The 24,141-nt window shown below is 42.6% G+C and overlaps 1 protein-coding gene across 6 annotated transcripts in view; it reads left to right on the plus strand.

Moving 5' to 3' along the window:
• LOC146847629 (uncharacterized) overlaps positions 1 to 23,189 on the plus strand; it is a 39,410-nt gene extending 16,221 nt beyond the window's left edge. For 2 of the 6 annotated variants that reach the window (XM_085651763.1, XM_085651766.1), the window contains exons 2-6: positions 14,204 to 14,296; positions 17,337 to 17,487; positions 17,987 to 18,046; positions 18,894 to 18,938; positions 19,407 to 23,189. In XM_085651763.1, coding sequence (XP_085507889.1) covers positions 20,538 to 22,190 — 1,653 coding nt within the window. In that variant the 5' untranslated portion in view covers positions 14,204 to 14,296; positions 17,337 to 17,487; positions 17,987 to 18,046; positions 18,894 to 18,938; positions 19,407 to 20,537 and the 3' untranslated portion in view covers positions 22,191 to 23,189. The remainder of the gene's footprint in view (positions 1 to 14,203; positions 14,297 to 17,336; positions 17,488 to 17,986; positions 18,047 to 18,893; positions 18,939 to 19,406) is intronic. The other 4 variants (XR_014981135.1, XM_085651765.1, XM_085651767.1 and 1 more) reach the window with 4 other exon arrangements.
• Positions 23,190 to 24,141: the final 952 nt, after the last annotated feature.

Below are 24,141 nucleotides of genomic sequence, written 5' to 3' on the forward strand. Positions count from 1 at the left end.
TCTGGAGTTGTGCTCCTGATAACCTCCTCTTTGGTGCTGTTGGCCATGTGGGGCACTTTGATTATATCCTCGGCCGAACGACCGCCCTCGATTTCTCCGGCCCTGGTGAAAACCGGTCGGAAGGTGCTCTTAAGGAACTCCTGCGCCTTATCCAGGCCACTGAAGGTTGCCACAAATTTGGTCAGTTCTTTCAAGAATGACTGGCCGAAAACAAGACCCTGGGCCACGGGTCCCGCCTCAGAGGAGGACAACTCCGCTAATTTAGGATCCAGTTTGAGGAGGATAGACAGCCTCCTCTGACTAGACATGGCGCAGTTGGCGTGACCCAGCTGGCATACTGCCCACTGCGCCCATTCGATTAGTTCATCTGGGTCTACCGGAGGTCTGGACTCTTTGGCGTGAAACCCCATCTCAATAATTTTGGTGATTGGCCCTGACAGATTGAGTAACTTATCCTGGCATGACCGCCAGGCGCCGTCTATGCTTTTCTTGGGGTCTTTCGCATATTTCTTTAAATAGGTGATCATTGTAGGATCCACCTCTGGGGTATCTGCAACCCGCGCCGCCAAATTCGGCCTCGGGCACTCCGACTGCAGTCGTGCCCTGACGTCCTTGTCAAAGGGACGTCGGAGGTGTGATTGAACGTAATCCGCCACCTCCTGTGACGGGAGCCATGCGGTGGAATTAGGGTGGACTATGTCCGCAGGCTCGAATATGAGGAGCTTAGGCTATGTGGGGACCTCAAGAATATGCTCCTTTTTAGATTTCTCCGCCGGTCTGGGTGCTTCTTCTTCCTCCGAGTCCTTGTCTGACGAGGAGTCTCCCTTATCTCCCTGAATGGAGTCTGTAGACTCTTCTGGCGCAGTGTAAGCGTGGTCGTTTGCCAACGCCCTGGAGAGGCGAGCAAAATCCTCTGTATGAGGGTTGGAACCTTTCTTGCTACTGGTTTTTGGTCGTGCATTTGCTGCAGGGAGCCACCCCTGCTGAAAGGCGTATTTATTCAAATGGCGCTTGAGGGGTGCAATCGCCCTCACTAAGGCTGTGTTTACAGAGTGTTGCACCCCTGCATCTAGGGCCTCTACGAGGTTGTGCTCCAGTGAGCCGGATGGCTCCTCCTCCAAATAATCACCTTCGAAAAAGAATTCAGCCATTGCGCAGGATCAAAAGATACCAATATAAATCCAATTTGAGGGTACCTCAAAATTATGGAGGAGACAAGGGGAGAGGAACAACCCCAGGCAAGCCAGGCAATCAACAACTGCTATGTGGTGGAGGAGGGCTTACCAAAACCTCTCTAGGCAGCACCTATGCACAATTATGCTGCCCTCCGTGTCCTAGGAGCGTCGGGCGTCACAGGGGGCTGCAGACAGGCCAATATATAATTCAAACTTGGAGCGTCTTCCCGCTCTGTCAGACTCACGTAACTCCGAGAGGAGAATGCTCAAAATGGCCACCACGCATGCGCGTTAACGGCCGCCTGTCAGAAATCAAAAGAGTACTCTGCGTGATCGAGCGACGCGCGATCCTCGTCCCCGCACTCCCACTCCACCTGAAATACTGCCGTGGGCACAAAGCGCCCGGCAGAGGAGGCGAAAGCGCTCCCGAGCGACGCACGATCCGAGGTAAAATAACCAAATTACTTACAAGGCATGCAATTGTCTAGGCATGCTGAAGAAGCGCCACGCACTAAGTTCAGGAGAAAAACGACAATGGAAAGTACTATAAGCCTCAACCATACATTAAAATACGTTGAGCATTAAGCATCAGTATCCAAGTCTATGATCCAACCATACGCTACACCATAAGGAGTAGTAAGGGAAAGACACTTAACTGGCTGCGGAGCAGCAAAGAAAGAGGAAGTGGTTACGTCTGTGAGACCTTATATAGGAGTACTCTCTATGGTTATGGGGCACCTGGTGCTCATGGGATTTGTAGTTTTTTTATTGGCTGCTATGTAATAAATGCAAAGAAATAAGAAGCATAATCGGAGCCTCCGGTCCGGACACGGAATTCGTCTGCCCTCAAAAAAGGACAGCCACTTCGAGCAGGGATACTTTCAAGTGAGAGCTACAAAACTCTATGGTCACAGGCTCATTGCACCTGCGTCGAGTCCAAGCACAGCAAGTCTTGTGATTGGATGATGAGAAAGATGGTTCATCTCAAGGCAGCCTTACTACTGGTTGGGCGTTTGAACATGGTGAGTGCACGAGCCACTCTTCTGGTCTCTCGCTCAGGGTGCTTCGTTGGGCTCTCCTGCCTCAAGGGTACTAGTGAGTGGCTCAATACAAGTGCCAGGGGAGGACCCAAATAAAGGATACACACGCGAGAACTGGCCTGGGGACATATCTAGCCTTGGGTCCTATTTACCCCACGATTCTAAGCATTGGAAGCCCCTACTGCAACTTTCTGCCAGGTGAGAGAGCGTTGTAATGTAGCAAAGATGACCCTTTTCATCTCACCCTGTGAAAGCACTTTTTTGCTCAAGCAGGACATCGCTTTTGCGATTTGCAACTTGGTGGAGGGGTTGTTTGTAACTTAGTATGTCAGAGCAGCACTATAAATATTTGTGACTGAGGGACTATGGAGAGATGAGGGGGCACTGTAGGCCAGTGGTTTTGAGGGATGCCGTGGAGAACGAGGTCATGGAGCACCAAAAAAGATTGTTGGTCTGGGCGCCATCTGCTGTTCCTGAGAGAGTGAGTAAGAAATGTCTTCCACTGTGGTGTTTGAGATTGATAGTGTTTTCTAGTTGGGAAGGGGTTGTTATCGGTATTGACTGTATGTCTGTTTGAACTTTAATAGCACATTGCTTATTTTATAATGCAACTGGCAATGTGTGACAGTATTTTAAGTAGGCAGAGTTACATTTTGCTAATTATGTGGGTTGGGTGGAGTGAGCGGAGCTTTGGGGCAGTGGTTTATGGCTGTGCTGCAAAGGGTCCCTGGAATTGTTTTTCAATAGTTGGCAACTATGCCATCACTCACTGTACATGGCCAGGGAAACAGAACATAGTCGTGTGCCCTGCCAGCAGTTTGCATTTAATGTCCACCAATGTCCCCATAGCTAGGCTCTGGGCCTACTTGTCAATTTTGGGCATTGGCATGCCATGCGCGCGCATGATCTTGTGTGTGTTGAGAACAAAATAAAGTCAGGATGCTAGTGTCACTTGCAGTTTCATCTCTCAAGGCCAGGGTACATTGGGCCTTATCCAAGGTGGGGGATAGGGTAAACAGACAGGGCCCAACCAGTCCATATTTTTGTCTTCCCCTAAAATAATTGGCCTCTGATATTTACATTTATTTATTGTAGCCTTCATTTGTAAATTTGTAATATACAGCTGCAGATCTTTGAGCTGGATGAGGGTCGTGTCAATGAGGTGCGAGTGGGAGGAACTTTAATACAATGTAAACAACTGAAATGAACAGTGAATGCTAGTTAAACTATTCTGTATGAAATGGTCAGTTGGTTAATGTTATAATTTCTGATGTCTTTGTGTCAAACTGGAGGGTCGCTAATCTGAATCCTGGTTGGTGCATTAGGGAATAGTGACTTGTATATTTACAGTGCTATGAAGTCCCTACCTGTGCGAGACAGCACTTTGAATAAGTAAGTCAATAGTTTAAAGGAAGAATTACACAAGGTATAAAATATGCCACACAAATTATAGATGGGCTGTGCGGACTATAAGATCAGCTGCCGCAACATGTGCAAAAGATAGAATGTGTAAATGCTTACTGCGCTATCAGACGATACATTTTTAGTAACCGCAATCCTACTGTAGCTAGCGTAGCTTTTGTTGTTGTTTGTTTCCATGAAAACATTGCAGTCCAGAAGTACTGGAAACACCCTTACAGCCATCTCAAAAAGAATAACTATTTGTCACCAGGAACCTTCAGGTCTGTCCCGCCTTTGGGTGGTCTGCCCCATTGCCTATACCGATCTAGTGCAGCTCGCCTTAGCTAGTACGACTTGAACAGCCTGGCAGGGTGCACACATCTCCGCTATATAAGTCGTCCTTGTTTGGCGCTGGGAGGCAGGAGGGATCCCACACAGTGCAGCCTCAGGGACTCCATTGCCTTTAGAGATGCTGATATGGAGTGCGGAGACCCGCAGTGAAGCAGCTCTGAACGAATGCTGGGGGCATGTGCTGGGAATGTGCCTTTGCTGTTTATTTCTTCCATCCAGCCTCCATCGAGGTGCACACATTGTCCGATCAGGAGACAGAGGCACAGAAAGAGTAAGATTCGCCTAGTACTAAACGGTAAGTTACCAATCCGATGAACGCAGAACTACTTGTTCCAAAGGTTATTACTTGACCATGTTACATTCTGGTGGATAGCCCCTGAGAGTGGACACTGTGTACCCACCCTCCCTAGAGGCAATGTCTATGTGGTAATCAAACTATTGTGCCATCAGTAGGTTAAGAGTAAGATTTATTCACCACTCACCCATCTGCACCTGGAACACAGCTGCCCGGAACACTCCTGGCAATCCATCATCAACACTCCAGGAACTACGGAAAACAATCTTTAGTTAAAGACGCATCACAATAGTCTAGGCCCATTTTTACAAGTATTTACAATTATCCATGGGTTGTAAGTTTTACTTACAACCCATGGATGATTGTAAATACCCCTGAACTCGGACATAAATGGGGGGAGAGGTATACATTTAATCAGTGTTTACCCAAGCGACAAATTGGTAGGTCAGGGTTAAACACAGTCTCCTGTTTGTAGCTTCCTAGTGCAGTAAACCACACACAGGATGGCAGAGAATGTGATGCAGAGGCCGAGGGACCACAATCCCAGTATAATGACCTGTATAGTGGCCCTTTTGAGGCGTAACATTTGGTGTTTCTTTCCAGCATACTTAGGTAAAGTGGTAAAGCGGGAATTAGATGTAATGTCTAGTGGTGGTGTGCGCACAAACCAGTGACTTGCCCACCTCGTTTTGTGTTGTGGCATGGTTTTACAGCATGTACTAGCTGTATTGAGCCTATTTCTAAGCACCTCCCCACCAATATGTGTAATGGAAAAGTCAGAAGTAGATTGAGACCTTTTTCTTTTACCCGTGGAGCGGTGGGTGCTTGTGGTAGGGGACTACCGTCCCCATAACGAGTCCATGACACTACTAACTAGAGTAGTCAGTGTTCAGTAATGAATACCTACCAGCTCTTCCTTCTGTGTTTGTTTTGTGAGCTCCTTCCCCCTCATCCCGACCCGAGGATGTTTGGCCTGTGTGTGAAAGGTGCATTTGTGTACTGGGTTCATGTGAGGTGGAGAGAAGATTTTAGATGTCTCCTTTGCTTGTATGTAGCCCCTTAAATTGTGTGGTTCTGCATAATGTTAGTGATACTCTGCGTTCTCTCCTCTGACTGCTTGAGCCCCCAAGCTGTTTTTAGAGTCACTCTTCGCACTGAGATTCTTTGTAAAGGAGATGACCCTGTAGGAAAAATTATAATCTCTTTGACACCACTTAGTAATTCTTATTCCATACCTGCCCCCCCACCCCCAAAAAAAACTGACTCTGCATGATTTGCTGTATTGTAATACTTCCTGGAAATGTTTCTCATTTTGTCCATCCTTCAGCCCATATGAAACCAGTGTTTGCCCCCTACCCTCTTGACCTCACAGTTCCCCGAATCCAGCCAGCCATTATATGCTCACCTGTGAAGAGAACTTACAGACAGAATAGGACCTTTCCTGTGTAGTGTAGTTCCGGTTGGACAACATAAACTAAGGGCTTGGTGTCAAGATTGATTCTGGACACCCCCGCAGGATATGTTGGCCTATAGACCAGCTAGCTCGCAGTGCCACTGCAAGCTACCCCAAACCTACCAGGGAGTGAATGGTTTTCTGGCAACCACTGAACATGACAGCCCTGACCCCTCAGGGATTGTGGAAACAGTACAGAACCTTTCGCTCAGTCACTCGTGCTTACTTAGTCTCAGATAAATATACAGAGAATATACAGTGGGACGTTTTTCAATAATATTTATTGAACCAATGTTATTCTTGCATAAAATACGTGTGGTGCAATGATTAGTGGACAAAAGCAGATAAAAGTGATTACAAGCATCAAAAGCGTAAATAGTAGATATAATTCTACCATGTTGCTAAACAATGTATGTATGCAGGCATATAAACAAGGCAGTAATTTAGCGTACTCCTCCTATGTGAACCCTAATCTAAGTGTACCTAGAGTGTGTGTAGGTGTAGAGCCAAGAATCCCCCCAAATGACGATCCAACCCCATTACCTGATAGGATGGAGTGAAGGACCTTCATCGTGGTCACAAACTGGACACCCCTCACGAGATGTCAGACCGCTGCGTGGGGATTTCTCAGCATGCAAGGACGCTCGGTGTCAGCGGAAGTACCTCCTCTGCTAATCTATACGCTATACAGGATGTTTATCTTTTATGATAGAAAACAGCCTTGCAATGTGCACATAGATTAGTGATGTTATGGATATATAGATAGGCCTGTCACCCCGTGGATGAAGATAGTGATGTCATTTGTTCATAGTGCGAAACGAGACCTTGTACATGATGTTCAGGGCGTTGTGATAATGTTGTGCGAAGCTAGATGTAAAAACAAGTTTAGTTTCAGAGCAACTAATCCAACATTGTCGTGTGTGCAAATGTGTGCAAAAGGTCACAGCTGGAAATGTTATTTGTGAGGAAAATATAAGAAATAAGCTGCTTTACTTGACTCAGGAATATAACACCTGCTGGTGGAATACTAAACACGTCCTGCTAGTAACTCCATTGGATGCAATCTGATCGGTGCTGCGGCTGCATAGAAGCAATGCACTCAGGTACATTCCTTTACTTCAACTTTCGAAATGCCAGGAGACCCCTGATCTCTGATCCCACATGACTGCCCTAGAGTTTTCTAATCTACACCATCAGCCTTTCAGGACACCAACACACAGCTCCCACATCGATGAGATCCCCCACCAAACAAACGTCTCTCCTTTAAAATATATGTTTCATCTCCATTGTTTTCAATGGGTTAATCTATGCCCCCTCATCAGAGGCTCCAAAGGACGAGAGGTGAGCAATCCACATTTGAACAACATCCCCGTATCCATCAGGACCGCCGCCCAAAAGCTGCTTCAATTTGTGAAAGAGGTGAAGATGCACCTTTTTAAAGAACCCTATGTCACAAGTGCATTAACTGTCCACAAACCAGCTACCTCTCCTCTCACTTATTTATTTATTTATTTATAAAGTTTTATATAGTGCGAACAAGATCCCAGGGGATATCCGAGTGCTTTACAGTCAAACTAGAACAGGAAACAACCACAGGAAAAAAAATACAAATGAACCATAAAGTGCACGAAAATTCACATTGAAGTTATGTTAAATAAAGTATAGAGTAAGGACAGCCGAACAAAGAATGTCAAAAAAAAAAAAAGTATGGTAATAAATGTTGACGCAATGGAAGAAGGAACAATGTCAATGGGCCATGGTGATTAGCCCAATTACTGAAGGAGTTTGTTCATCAGGAATCTTTTGACTTCCAGTTTGAACACCGTTGTTCTGGTGATTCTGCGTATTTCTGGAGGAAGAGAGTTCCATATCCTTGGAGCCGCACCAGAGAAGGCTCTGTGAGAAGTTCTCTTTTTATTAAAGATAGGTGGTTTCAAGAGTAAGGTAGTAGCGCTTCTAGAGACTCTTGCACCACCAGATAGCTCAAGTTTTTGTGCCAGATACCTGGGCGTCTTGAAGTGGATAGCTTTGTGCGTCATCGTGGCAATTTTTAGCTGGGTTCGTGCTTCATAGGGGAGCCAATTTAGAGTTTTTAGGACTGGCGATATGCGCTCATTGCGTTTGGAGCCTGCAACCAATCTAGCGGCAGCATTCAGTGAAGCCCTTAGCGGGGCCAGGGTGTATTTGGGCAGGCCACAGAGGGTTGCACTGCCGTAATCTATCCTCGGTAGGACCAGAGCTTGAACCACCTGCTTGAAATCCTTCAGTGGAAGGAAAGGTTTGATGTTTCTGAGTGTCCTAATCAAGTGGTTTGCTCCTTTACATGTAGTGCTGATATGATTTTTCTTATTCAGGTTATTATCCATGGTGACTCCTAGAGATTTGGCTGAGTTTACGATGAGCGGAATGAAGTTGAAAGCAGTGAGGTGGCTCATCCAGAGGTCAAGATTGGGGGTGTAATTCTGAGGAGAGACAAGCAAGAATTCTGTTTTTGAGGTGTTGAGCAGGAGATGGTTCTCAGTTAGCCAGTTTTGAGTATAAGTTAGGATGGTGTTGAGTGATATGAGGTTTTCCGGGGATGAGATTTTCAAGTAGAGTTGCGTGTCATCGGCATACATGTGGAAATGGATATCCATGGAGGTAAGTGCGTTAGCTAATGGTTCCAAGCAAAGGTTGAAGAGGATAGGAGATAAAGCAGATTCTTGGGGGACCCCCATGAGAACGGGCAAAGGCTCGGAGAGAGAGTGATTTGCCTTGACTCTTTGCGATCTGTGATGGAGGAAGGACGAGAACCACTGTAGCACCTGATCACCAAAACCCAACCTGTTTTGCAGAATGGATAAGAGGTTGTCATGATTGACCGTATCAAAGGCAGAGGAAAGGTCAAGGAGGATCAGGAGGCAGGATTCATTTTGATCGAGAATCTTTAGAATGTCATCCATTACATGAATGAGGGCCGATTCAGTGCTGTGCCCCGTCCAAAAGCCGGATTGATGTTGGTCCAAGAGCTGGTAGTTCTCAATGTGGACACAGAGTTAGGCCTGAACGCATTTTTCAAGGAGTTTCGCAATGGTGGGTATGTTGGAGATAGGTCGGAAATTATTGAGGTCTGTCCTATCAGCGTAAGGTTTTTTTTAGTATAGGGGATACTTGAGCTGCTTTTAAGCAATCAGGGATTGTGCCTTGTGACAGAGACGCATTTACAATCCTTGTCCAGGTAGGGATGAGTGCATTCTTGATTTCCTTGAAAATGGATGGGGGTAACGGGTCACTGAAGTGGTTGGACGGGTTGATATTCCGGAGAATCTTTTTGATGTCTTGTTCACTGAGCGGGGTAAAGGTGCCCTTGTTCACTTTATGCTTGTCTTTGACCATGTACATTGCTCCGTTGCCTTTTGGCTGGGTTTGTGCTACAGTAATAGCATATACATACATTCATCCATATTGGCATGATTAAAGTGCCCTTGTACAGCTTCTCTGCCCCCTTATATAGCTGCCTGGCCCTGTGCTGGGAAGCCGTGCTGCCCTATATTCACTGGTGCCAGTCATGGTATGGGTGACCACTATCATACAAGGCCTTAATTCACTCCTTGCCCTTCCAGAGCAGTGGTCACTAATTACACATCGTCATCTAATTTGCATCATTTTGACTTTCCCCCTGGGCCACCTACTTCCCATCGCAATGGAGTGTCTTCATATCCTGCTATTTCGAATGTCCTTCATCTAACTTGCTGACCCCATCATCACCAACCAGCCATTTGACTGACATGTTGTATTGAAGAAATCAAAACCTTCTCAGGGGTTTCACTGATACACCTGGTCCTTTTAAACCAACAGCAAAGAAGAGATTGGCACAGAAGCTGTAATATTAAAGACATCTTTTTTATCAACCTCAGATGAGGGAGATTGCATCACACAGTAATCTCAGGTCACTGTTGGAGGCATTCTAAGGAGTACAGAGAACAGGGGCCTTATATACCCACACAGGGGCTCAAAAGAAGGCGGTACAAGTACACATGAGAAGAGTTACACAAATAGATGGTCATACAGTAAATGCACAGTCAACAAGTAGGTGGAGTAATACGTTGCTACCATCAGTTACAACAGCCTGACAGTCCTATACTAGGAACAGGTGCATTCTACTAGCTAGGCCCTTCTCAAGGCTCTGCAAGAGGGAGAAAGCAAATGGCCAGCACATAGCTAACTAAAATGGCTGCCAAGTACAAAATGGCTTTCAGCTCATGCTAACAGATCCCTGTAATCTTTAACAGATGGTCCTTTTAGCATGAGCTAACGACATTTCCATGATCCAGTAGGAACACAGAAAATATTTGCACATTAATTTTCATAAATTTATCAATATCCTAATTCATTGCTAGGTGGGCATTTCTCATTCTAAATATTGTTAAGTGGGTATATATAAGGTATAAGCAGGAGTACAAAGGGAACAGAGCATTGGGTCATAATTAACATACAGATAGCAGGAGAGAGTAATGACAATTATCACAAACAGAATTATTAGCTTTCTAGTCCTAAGCAAATCCTAGAACCATTCAGCAAAAACATTTTCAAGGCTCCTATGCATTTCAGTGACCATCCATTTCAATTTTAGAATATCCAACAGCACATATCTAATAAAAACATTTTCACTAGACTTTTCCAGTGTTTCCTTTATGAGGGCTAGAGTATCAATCATTATAATCAAGGAAAGGGTAAAGTAACATTTGTCAACTGCTCAGATGAACTTTTTTCTCGCAGAATAAACATTATTCCTAATGCAAATAATAAAGCAGTCAGACATATTATAACAAAAATGATCCTGGATCCAGGGGACCAGGAGGACCACACAGGGACATGAGAATTAGGACGAGGAGCCGCAAAGGGCTGCTCCTCCTTAAAAATCGGACGACCAGAGGGGTACATTTTTAACAAAAAAGAAAAAGTCCTTGGGAAATTAAAGCCGCTTTACAACCAGCCAGAGGGGAGTCTTCTCCCTGTGTCCGTTTGACAGGTTGTTCCCACGGTGGAGCTGCACAACTCGCAACTCAGGAATCATGGCCCAGTTTCAAGGGAAAAGTTTCTTCTTTCCGAATAGGGCAATCACCCACCAGGGCAAATGCTCTCAGCGATCCTGTCCAGTGTCTCAGGCAGTTCACCAGTTTTCTTCACTTCAATCTAACAGGCACGAGAGACACAGCACCTGTACCCTGAACTCAAGTCCTTCCCTAACTCCTGTATTGCTCTGCTGGCACACTGCTCTTTCGTTGGGGCCACACATTGCATCCAGTGTGCCCAGGTATCTCTTGACCAACAAAGGTGAAGACTTTACAGCCAGCATTCAGGAGCGTGATGCTGAAGTGCCTGAAGCAACCCTTGTTTCAAAGGGGGTTACCTCAATCAAAAACGTCCTTGCCGTTTCTGGTCGGTCTGTGACTCTCAGCTGGGCATCAAAAACTTGATCCACGATTTCTCCTTTCTGATTTGTGACCCCGTCTTTCGCCCAAGGCAGTGACAGGGGTACACACTTCACATCCCAGTGCTTCCGGCCTTCTACCTTCACTGAGGTCCTAGTTGCCACCAACGCCTGTGCTGATTACCTTCACCTTGACTTCAAGCTGGACTGGTGCTGACTCCCCAAGCTAGATCTGATGTCTGCGCCCCTCTGGCGATGGTTGTAAGGCAGCAAATATCTATTGATGGACAGAACAAAAAGGTCTTTAGACAAGGCACAGAAATAATCTATCAACAGTGAGGATATTCTCAGAATACTTCCTAGTCTTGGAACGCCCCATATATTAGCAAGGCACCCAAGAACCTCTTAATCTATGTGAGAGTAAAAAAAAACAACAGCCTGGACCTATTGGCAAGTATAAAAGGAACTCTTTGGTGAACTGACAAGAGTAATACGTCACCCATTCCCAAGCAGCCAAGGAAGTCTGTGTTCATTTACTAAATTCTGAGGAAAAGAGAAAAAACAATACAGACATACTCCAAATCCTTACATCTGTGTATTCCTATATTATTCATCTGAAGACCCTCAAGAAAAAAAGAAATGTTCTACACTTTTACTTATAGACTTTGCATTACTTGTACAGGACTGCAGACACTTCTAAAATGATTTCTCTTAATAAAAGCACCTACATTGTATGCTTAGAACCATGCTCTCATGTTATAGGAGCAACAGGAAAATCTAAAGCTGCTAATTTAACAGGGATTCCTATTACATAAAGAACTAAAAGCTTCAACATAATGGGTACATTTTCTCCAGCAGAACATGTTGTGACAAACAAACTCCTATAAAACAATATTTTCCTCAAACATGTTTGCTAAGGATCACATGGGCATCTTTCCTGCATTCTACTTTTCACGATCCAAACTATGCAACATCAGCTCTAGTAAGGACTGTCAGTTTATTTACACAGACTAGCTAATAAAAACGAACAATGCCCTTGCAAAACTGTATGTAGCATGAGAATAACATAAACAATAATGGTGTTATCACCTGAGAAGTTTAGAACAAAAACTACCCACAGCTAGTTCCCCTTAAAGATCAAATAAGGAAACAGCAATCTAGATTACTCGTCCTTTCATAATTTCATCAGACAGGATGAGCAGTAACATAACATATTTATTTATTCATTTTATTAATGCTAACAATGTTTAAAACAGTATTACTGAATAGCCAATTAAATGTCTCATGGCTATTTCACAGACAGTTTAGACAGGCTAAAAAGAAATTGAGAAAAAGAGAGAGAAAATATAAATTTGCCTACCCTTAATTTGTAGAGGAGCTAGCCTCCTTCCCCCATTTTGACAGTAGGGAACCTGAAACAGGTTTCACTTCTGTCAACACTATCAACCTCTATTTGTAGCAACTGGGCATAAACAAAGTTATAGGAGGTAAATAGCACATTGAACTAGCTAAAGAACATGAATAACCAACCACCAATTCCTTTAGCAAGTGTACAAGTGGAACATGAGGGCGCATTAATTCAAACTAAATCCCATTGCTTCCTTAACTCAGCCCTAAAAGCATTAGTGCTATATATATGGCAGAGCCATTCTCTTAATCAGAGCTCACATATACCATGATATTGCCTTTTGTTCATATCAGTGCACAAAAGCTTGCTTTTGCCAAAACAAAGTAAGCAAAACCTCTCTTTCTCTCCCTGCCCTGCCATTTCGTTGTTCAAAACATTTCAAATGTCGAAGTGTCAAAGCAAACCTTGCTCTGAGCCCTGCTAGGCCCTGGTTCTCCTGGACCTGTCCGCGGCATTCAATACCGTGGACCATACGACTCTGATTAACCGTTTAAAAGCTACTGAGATAGGTGGAAGGGCCCTTTCCCTTTTAAAATCATTTCTTTCGGATCGAACACAAACTGTGCATCTGGGCAATTTTAAATCGGCTCCTTTTATATTGCCATGTGGGGTGCCACAGGGATCCTCGTTGAGCCCTACGCTTTTTAATATTTATGTTTTTGAATTAGCCTCCTTGATAAGAAGTTTTAACTTATGCCCAACCTCTTACGCCGACGATACCCAGTTGGTCATCTCAGCAGTGGATAACAATATTAATTATTCCACTAAACTCCATGACTGCATGCTCTCACTAAATGACTGGATGGGTAGGCACTGCCTCAAGCTGAACTCAGGCAAAACGGAGGTGGTGCTATTTGGGAATCTTTCCCCTCAGTGGTCACCTGCTTGGTGGCCACATACGCTGGGCATAACTCCCATTCCGGTGGCTAAGGCTAAGAACCTAGGGATTATCATTGATGACAAATTGAATATGAAGTCCCAGGTTTCTAAGGTGGTTTCGTCCGCATTCCTTACTATGAAAATGGTTCGGAAAATTCTGCCTTTCATTCCGACGAACACCAGAAAAATTGTGATGACTTCCCTGGTGCTGTCTAAATTGGATTATTGTAATGGATTATACATTAATATACAATCCAATTTACTTGGAAGGCTGCAGGCAGTACAGAACGCTGCAGCCAGGCTGGTTCTTGACATCCCTAAATCTCAGTCTATTAGTACAGGCATTGCGAAATTACATTGGTTTCCAGTTGGCCAGAGGATCAAATTTAAGGCGCTTTGCACGGCCTTTAAAGCCATTGCAGGGAGAAGGACCACGTTTTTTGATGGATCTGTTTCAGTGGTACTCTCCTACTAGAGCGCTTCGCTCAGCAAATGCTTTTCTGATGCTCTCCCCCAGAATTAAAAGGATTAGTTGGGGGGGAAGGAGCTTCAGTTACAACACCATCAAGGAGTGGAATGCTCTCCTGCTCCCCCTCAGGAACTCCTCCTCCTTGTTAGTATTTAGGAAATCGCTTAAAACATGGCTTTTTAGTAATTAGTTCTTTCACTTAGTTATGGAGACCGTGAGCGCCTAGACACCTTCGGGTAGTAGTGCGCTTAATAAATTTTCATAACATAACATAAATGTAGAACTTCGACCTTTAACCTATTAGCATTTTGTTTGCAAGGGTTTCCATGCGGTTCTCCCAATTCAAAGTGACCCTGGAGACTGAGAGCTGAACGGCAAACCCACTCCAATCCTGTCTAGCAGCAATTCAGAGGTAAGCTTAATAACTTCTGCCAGTTTTTTGTACATATTTATATTTGTAAGCAGTGTGCTGAGTGCTTGTCTAGCAGTATAGATGTCAGCTATTTATTCTATACTTACATATGTGCATTTACTGGAGCCCAAGGCAGTTTAAAAGCTGCTCTGATTGGAAGAACCTCATTTAAATAGTGAATTTTATCCAATTTTGACTTTGATGTTTGGGGCACTTAAAAATGAATATCCTACAATGTTTTTGCATAATAGTCATCTCCAGAATGTCCTCTACATATCCCAGTGATGGGGGATCAGAAATGTATAATGTATACCCTTATAAAAATGAGTTTTGTACGCCTGGGTAAAGTGACATTTCACATGTAAGTTACCCCCTATTGCTGTACAGCACTGCTTAAATTCAATTTTGATGCTAGGAGTTCACAGTATAATTATTAGGCATTATAAATATTAAAAAACGAATTTAATGCACCTATCTTTGATAACATTTTTTTTATATAATCAAAAAATATATATTTTGTATTAATAAATGCATCCCCTTGCCTATCATATTTAAATGCATTCATTCATAATCCTAAACACAAAAGCCTAACTTGAAACATGAAAGCCTGCGCCACGTTTTAAAGGACAGTCATTATTTAACATCAAAACCACAGATGTCCTTATTTAAAAAGGCATTAAGAAAAGAAATCCCTGCTGTCAATCTGTGTTCTCTGTTATCCAAAATAATGAAACTATATTTCTAACTTTTACAACAGCAATCTGAAATGCAGGGTTTTACACCATATTTTTTCACTGATATAAGATTTAGTGGACTTCAGCATTCTTTCTTTCTGTGGCCTGGAGTCAGAAAACCCCACGTGCTGACACAGCTGCTTGTGATGAACAGGCGTCTAATTCACACGCCTTTCAAGCCAGCCTTTCAGGCCAGCACAAATCTATCATTCTGTAATGTGTGTTTAGTTCAACAACAACCAAAGTCACTCAGATAATGTGAATGCCTTTTAATACCTAATACATAAGGATAAATGATGTGACATTTTGTATCTTAGTTTATATATTGCAAAACACACAATTTCGTTTTTGAAGCCTTTTTTTATTCCTATTCAATGTGAATTCTAATTTTATCTTTAGCATCGTGGCAGTTTGCACACATGTATAGTGTCTTACTCTGTCAATTTAATGATAGCGTGCAGCTATTTAGCATATATTATATAATTCATTGCTGGATTATTTTAAAATGTTTATTTTAATGATATTTTGTATAACAGAATGATGACAAAAAAAACACATTCAGCTCATTCCAGACATTTTCAGAAGGGGGTCATACACTCAGAACACACAATACAGCGCGCTTAAGGCTAGCCATTCTTGCACCAAGAGCGCAATCGCTGCTTACTCACACAAGTACCACTAATGACAAACCACAGACATTTAAACACACATGTAACCCACAGATCAACACTTAGGACAGAAACAAAAGACAGCCCACAGACTGTACTTAAGCCAAACCATTTGTAAATACTAATCGTAAGTCATATTCACTAGATTTGGCTGACAGAACACCTAGAAAAAAACGCTCTGCATATCACCACTTATGAATGTTACTAAGTGCACAGACCAGGATCCTTTCTATGTACATATTTCGTTCCCTGGGGTACTAGTCACCGAGGAAGAAACAAGTTTTTTATACCTAAACCTAGTTAGGTATCCCCTCTAGGGGAGCCGGCTAATTCTATACAAGTTCCAAAATGGTACCTCAAAGAAAGCAACACATTCTACGATGTGTGCTAAGAACAGGCATGCCAAGAATATTGCAGTATATACAGTATTATACACAAAGTAGCACTTAACTCAAAGTGTGCCATTCAAGTTTACAAAAGTTTCTCATTACCTGCCTACATAAATTACATTTTATGTATTTCCAAATTCCAAATATTGGCCAATTTCCATACAATTCCAACAAGCGTCGCAACAAACGACCTTACCAAGCACAAACATCTCCAACCTCAGTGCCAAGTTCTGAGTGACCAAACGGTTGTTTTTAGAATGCTCACCCCAAAAAATGTCTCAGTCAGGAGTGGTAAGCAATTAGAGGAGTCAAATCAGGAAGACCAGAAATATACTGGGCTGCAGAGACAGAATCTCAGTTTAGGGTACCTTCTTACTAGAGTCCTGTTCTGTCCTCCTCAGTAGATTCCTTTCTCCCATCAAGACCACTCCCTTGGAAAGCCACTTCTCTGATGAGCCTCACAGAGGGCACCAATTGAAGAAATCAAAACCTTCTCAGGGGTTTCACTTATACACCTGGTCCTTTTAAACCAACAGCAAAGAAGAGATTGGCACAGAAGCTGTAATATAAAAGACATCTTTTTTATTAACCTCAGATGAGAGAGATTGCGTCACACAGTAATCTCAAGTCACTGTAGGAGGCATTCTAAGGACTACAGAGAACAGGGGCCTTATATGCCCACACAGGGGCTCAAAAGAAGGCAGTACAAGTACACATGAAAAGAGTTACACACATAGATGGTCATACAGTAAATGCACAGTCAACAAGTAGGAGGAGTAATAAGCCTGACAGTTCTATACTAGGAACAGGTGCATTCTACTAGCTAGGCCCTTCTGAGCATGTGCAAGGCTCTGGAAGAGGGAGAAAGCAAATGGCCAGCACATAGCTAGCTAAAATGGCTGCCAAGTACAAAATGGCTTTCAGCTCATGCTAACAGATCTCTGTAATCTTTAACAATAGGTGACGTGTTCCCTGCTGCCTCCACCTGTCTTTAGTGCCCTTTGTGGTGGGTTGCCTCCTTTCTACTCCTGGTTCCCTTTAAAAATGGAAAATAGATTTACATTGATGTCTTGTTGCTGCCATTTCTCCTTCGTTGGCAGGCTGCATCAGCTTAAACTTGAATTGCTGTTGCTCACAGAGCATGGTTTCGATTAATCCAAGAGTTGTTGACAGATTTATGGAGGGTGGGCAGAATTATATACAAGGACCTTAATATGCTGTTTGTCAACCAGATTTTTTTAATTTGCAGGTTCATCGGCTGTAATTGGCAAAATGGGGTTTATAAAGAAGTGGTCTGGGCTGTTATGGTCTGCTTTCTGATGCTGTGGGTGCGCTATATGCTCACTCGGACCTTGTTCAGCCTGTGGTTGCACTGTATGTTCTCTCAGACCTTGTTCAGGGTGGGTATTCTGTATGTTCTCTCGGATCTTGTTCAGCCTGTGGGTGTGCGATATGTTCTCTCAACTTGTTCAGCCTGTGGGTGGTCTGTATGTTCACTCAGACCTTGTTCAGCCTGTGTCTGCACTGTCTGTACACTCAGACCTTTTTCAGCTTGTGCATGCGCCGTCTGTTCACTCAGACCATGTTTAGCCTGTGGGTGCGCTGTCTGTTCACTCGCACCTTTTTCAGCAAGGGATTATGGTTATTTTTGTGGACTTGTAGCGCAAGGTTTGGATTTGCAGGAAGTTGTGTGTTGTGCGTTTGGTCGTAGATACCAGTAGAATAAAATGCTTTTAAGAAAAAAATCGATTTATTCATAAACCAAAGGTACCTTACAATGGTTGTGCAGAGAACTTGTTTTATATGTTAAGGACTGTTGTTTGGAAGATGTGATGAACTGTGATTCATGTTTGATGCAAATAAGCTCTTGGTTCAAGCATCCCTTTACTTCCTTTCAAGGTACTCTGGTACAGACCATGCAATGCGGCTGCCGCCCTTGTAGCAACAAAGAAAAGTCAGGTAAAGTTTACTAAAAACCCTAAGTCCTTTTGTACTATTTTCTCTCTCTCTCACTCTGTTTTTTAAATCTTTTCAGCTTACGGAATTTCACCCCATCTCCAGACTATTCTTTAACTATGTAGCTTGTGATAATAACTAAAAATGAAATAGAAAATAACAAATAGGTGAATTTATGTAGTTCTCATCCTTATTTGCTTTGAGCGTGTTTCCTTACAAATGCAAGTATACTCCAGGGTCGGCTAATTATCTAAAGTTTCATATAAATTGTGTGATGTTTTCTTCTTTCTGACTCTTACTGTAGGGCTCTGATGAATACTAAGGTTTATCTGGCAAAGCGTGTCACCAAGCAGGGTGTTGCAGCAGCGTCCTGCCTCCCCATTTTCCGGCAAACCTCGCCCTTCGATTTCTTTTAGTTCCTGCTAACCCTGACACCCACCTGATGCAGCCACATTCCTCAAAGAATGTAAATATAGTGGGGTCCCGTCGCACCACTGGTTCCTTCTCGGGTCGGGAGGCACTGGGCCATGAGTACTCATGCCTCCCATGTTCCCCAGCAGCCCCCTGACTGTTGGCGCATTTGTTCTCCTCCTCAACACCACATGATACTATCCTCCCCTTGGTTTGTTCCTTCCATGTCCTTCTTCTCTGGATCTGATTTCCACCTCTCTGTGTCCTCCCATCCTGCCCTATCCTCTCCTGTTTGCCACTTCCAGAGTCACACTCGGTCTCTTTGAAGAAGACTGGAGGATAGTCTGATACCTCTTTTTTTTAGTATTTGTCTTTTCTTATCCCTTTTTGGTTTCCTTTACTGTTTTGATGTTTTTTCTTTCTCTTTCTGGTGTTGCAGTGTCCAGATCCTGTCGAAGGAGCATGGGGAGGTCTGTTCCACCAGGTAAGTCCTTATCTTCCCCCACAATTTGAAATGGTGAATTCAACTAAGCTAAGTGGACACAGCCTCAGTCACTGTGGCATTTAAAGCAGTGTTTACAAGACCTTTAAGTGGGAAGAGGAGTAGACAACATCTGACAATTCATTAAAGGTTCCTTACTGTGATGCTAGCCTTTGTCACAGAACGAGTAAATTGATGGTGTTAGCTGCTTCTAAGAATCTGTGTCTCAATGTATGTTCAAACGTGTGTTTCTTTCTTCAGTATTCACTACTTTTTCTCTCATAACCTGGAGTTCCAGTGGTCTCAAGCTCCCGATCTACATAGGATCCAAGAGCTGTTTCACCCCTATCAGAAATGCAACTGAAACTGATTTCCTATCTTGTTTCTGTAAATGCTTTCTTTCTGCAGAGAATTTGGTCATAAATGTTATTTCTTTAGGTCCATTTACAATTTCTAACTCTATTTCTACAGGTTACTGAAGCACGAAAAGATAAAGAAATGTTGCATTTTATTGAAAAATGCCAAAAAGGATTATTTTGAAGAAAGTAGAAACATTCTAGATCTCTAAAGAAGAAACAAATTCTCTGTGCCAGGAATGGTGAGGAATTTTGGGCAGAAGAACCATCTGAATGTGAAAGTGATTTCTAAACTTTCTTGCATTTATTATTTGTCATCAAATCCTTAAAGCACAATGACCAGAAACATTTCCCAAGTGTCAATTTTTGGTTAAGAATAACCTCTGAAATATTCTTTGTACACGCAAGTAAATTGATTATCTACCACAACTACTAATTGTAAGAATATTTTCACTTGAAGGGAACATTTCAAGATTGATGCTACGAAGAACATTGGCGACAATTGATACCCATGCGGTGTACTCGAGAACAATAAGTATTGCAAATTCTATCTGATGGTTCATGAGGAATGCTTTTGCGACCCAAAGCCCTCTCCAGCAAAACCTAATTTGTACATGAATTTAAAAGAACAAACATTGTTTAAAGAAAGTAATAGTAAATGCTCTTTCTCAGATGTCATTACAGCAAAGATACTGCATTATCATTTCCAGTATAAAAATGTTTCCTTAGCACCACTGTCTTTTGGGTTGATCTAAGTTATTAAGTTATTTCCAAGTGTGTCAGACCTCCCAAGTTGATCATGTACCTTTTGGGGCCTCACTGGAATTGGAAGCTTCAAAAAGGCCTGTATTCTGCTATTGATAATTCATAAAATCACACTGGCATGTTTTAATCCCCTGCTATTACTTGTATGCACAAATATACATAACCTGTAAGTACTAAACCCCAAAGACCTTGAAACTGCAGTCATTATGCGCTTAATTTTACTTGAGGGAACTAATGTGGGCATAGGGTGCAGGAAATGACTCTATGAGGGGCATCTTAATAAAAAAATATGGGGCTCCGAGGTGAAAGTTATAAGACAAGTTAGATAGGCTGCCTTTAAAGATAGGAACATTGATCTCCAAATAAAAGCTATATGTACTTAAATACAAATGTTAAGAAGACCATCTGCAGTGGATTTTAAAAGTTAATGCTGAGTGTACCATAAACGAGTAAAGACTATCGTATTAGATTCAGTCTTAACATGACCTGTATCCAGGAACTAACCCAACTTGGGGATACACACACCTTGAATAATTGTAATAAATGTGAGAACAGCTGTAGTTATCAGTCCCGCCTCACTGAACATGAGAGAAGACACAAGAGGCAAAAACCTTTTCAGTGTCCTGAATGCCAGAAATACTTCAGTCACAATAGCTATCTCATTCAACATGTGAGAATCCACACTGGGCACAAACCTTATCAATGCTCTGAGTGCCAAAAAAAGTTCAATCAGAAATCTAGTCTCACTAGACATGCGAGAACCCACTCTGGACAAAAACCATATCAATGCTCTGAGTGTCGAAAAAACTTCAGTCATAAGGCCAGTCTTACTCGACACAAGAGAATCCACACTGGACAAAAACCTTATCAGTGCTCTGAATGCCAGAAAAACTTCCGTCACCAAACTTCTCTCATTTTACATTTGAAAAGTCACACTGGAGAAAAACCTTATCAATGCAACAAATGCAAGAAAAGCTTTAGAACGAGAGCCCAATTAATTATACATGAGAGAACTCATACTGGGGAGAAACCCTATCAGTGTTCTGAATGCCAGAAAAGATTCGGTTCAAAATCAAGTCTCAGTAAACATGAGAGCATTCACACTGGGCTGAAACCTTATCCGTGCTCTGAATGCTGGAAAAGCTTCAGGCAGAGATCTGGTCTTGCTCATCATGAGAGAACTCACACTGGGCTAAAACCATATCAGTGCTTTGAATGCCAAAAAAGCTTCCGTCAGAAAGCCAGTTTAATTCAGCATGAAACAGTCCATACTGGGCACAAACCGTTTCAGTGCTCTGAATGCCAGAAACATTTCAGATTGAAACAAAGTCTCACTAAACATGAGATAACTCACACTGGGCTGAAACCTTATCAGTGCTCTGAATGCTGGAAAAGATTCAGTCTGAAATCTGGTCTCGCTCATCATGAGAGAACTCACACTGGGATAAAACCATATCAGTGCACTGAATGCCAAAAACGTTTCAGCGATAAAGGCAGCCTCACTGTACATGAGAGATCCCACACTGGCCAGAAACCTTATCACTGCTCTGAATGCCGAAAATCCTTCAAGCACAAATGGCTTCTAACACTGCATGAGAGAATCCACACTGGGCTAAAACCTTATCAGTGCTCTGAATGCCATAAAAGGTTCAGGCTGAAAGCCCGTCTTACTCAACATGAGCTTATACACACAGGTCAAAAACCTTATCAGTGCTCTGAATGCCAGAAAAGCTTCAGACGGAAAATCTGTCTCACTCAACATGAGCACATTCACACTGGGCTAAAACCCTATCAATGCACTGAGTGCCAGAAAAGCTTCAGTCAGCGAGATAATCTCACTCGACATAAGAGAACACACACTGGACTAAAACCTTATCAGTGCACTGAATGCCAGAAAAGCTTCAGTCAGAAAGACAATCTCAGTCAACATATGAGAACACACACTGGGTACAAACCTTATCAATGCTCAGAGTGCCCAAAAAGCTTCAGTTGTAAGGCTAGTGTCATTCGACACAAGATGGTCCACACTGGTGAAAAACGTTATCAGTGCTCTCAATGCCAGAAAGGTTTCAGTCTTAAAGCTAGTCTCACTCACCATGAGAGAACTCATACTGGGCAAAAACCTCATCAGTGATCTGAATTCTGGACAAGCTTCAGTCCGAAATCTGATCTTGTTGAAGATGAGAGAATGCACCCAGGGCAAATAAATTATCATTGTTCTAAATGCCAGGAACGTTTCAGTACATGATTCAGTTTGATTCAACAGGAGAGAACTCACAATCAGAAAAAATATTATCAGTGTTCTCAATGTGACAACAACTTTAGTTGTAAATGTAACATCTCTGCATGAGAGAGGCAATGTGGGAGAATAAAAGGTGCTCACTGTTAACCCTGGGAAGGAGGTATCAGCATCGCAAAACCTTAACATGAAGCAGCCACAAAGACATCAATCCATTGATTGTTTTACAAACTGTGTACTGAGAAAAGCACAGTGCAAAGGATGGAAATGCTTGAATTAATCTCATTCCTTGGTAACTATTTGTGGCCTCATTCCATTCAGTGTGTTTTTCTCCCTGTGTGTTAATAAGCCATGGTTCTGAATCACGAGTTTGAGTTGATCCTAAACTTTCAGGCCACGCCCCTATGATCTGGGAATCAAGTAATCTCAAACTGTTTCCAGCCTTAGTGTACACCAGGGAGCTTGGCAGGAGTCTGTATGTTTTAGGTCCCTATGGGACCAACGTCTGTTCATGCCTGTGCCACTTCAGGCTGATCATTGAGAAAAACTAAAACAGAGGGAAGGACTGATAGTTCATCTCGGCAACATTACACCACATCATTGTCTAGTTTTTGTGCCACTGAAGACATGGCCAACCATATGCAAACCATTCTTGGCCCCATCCTAAATGGTCCTAAATACTTCTATTCCGAGGTTGCACAGCATAGTATTATAAAGATTCACTGGAGTGATCTCTTTCTATTTTCTTATTGCTGCAAATGCTTCCCATCTGCTCATGTAAGTTTCTTCAGCTTTCATAAATAATCAGGCCGATTCACAAATTGCATTTTATTCTACGTTTACTTGTACTACAATAATACTACTAAAGTTCAATAAAATGCTACTTCAAAGCTACGTGCGGACGTTCTGCCTCTCCTATTGTTTTCAGCGCAGAGATCTCTGGCCCTACTGCAGTATTATCACACATGTAAGTATACGTTATACTAATAAATGTGGGAGGGACGGGGAGTGGCTGGAAATGTGGAATATTTATGAATAAGGGGAGAAGGGAAGTGGATAAAGGAGTTTAGGAAGGGTCTTAGGGAGGAACCTGCATACACTCACAAAAGAGTAAGTCTTTTGCTATTCATAAACTGCACTTCTAAAGTTAGTACAGCCAAAAGACCTCAAAACTGTTGTAAATGTACTCCAGCTAAGAGCTCGAGTAAGTCCAACACCACACATGGCCAACCTTGGTTACTGCAATACCTTCCCATAGAAGAAAATGGTGGTAGAGACTTAAAATAAAACCTCACAGGAAGTAATGTTAAATTAAAATAAATTTTGAAAATACATATAAATTCAATAGAACGTTATATATGTTCATACATATTCACTGCAAAAAACCAAAGGTTAAAGTAACTATAACTTGTGCCCCCACCATGCACTGCTTATGACCTCACAATTTACATCACTCAAGAAATGTTCTATGACATCACTTATGACTTCACTGATGATGTCTCAAATGACATCATTGATGACATCACTGGCGATATCACCCAATGAGGGTGCTAGTTTGTTTTAAAGTTTACATAGTAGCAGGTAACTACCATATTACGTTTCTACAAAATTGTGTACAGGTTGGGTCCAGCTAATGGGTGTAAGTAGTTACAAAACGCAGGTGCTCCTAATGCACCATAACTTTGTAGAGGTATTGAACATGTTATAAACGTTTGCATTCACGAGGAACTCTTGTGTGAAAGTGACAGTCGAGTTCTATTAAATATACTGCTCACAATATTTTGGTTCTGCGGAAAAAGTTTCTAACAGGAGAAAGATTCTTCGTCATATAAACTAACTTTTGTAA

This window comes from Triturus cristatus, chromosome 4_1 (genome assembly GCF_964204655.1).
Source record: "Triturus cristatus chromosome 4_1, aTriCri1.1, whole genome shotgun sequence".
Lineage (NCBI taxonomy): Eukaryota > Metazoa > Chordata > Amphibia > Caudata > Salamandridae > Triturus > Triturus cristatus.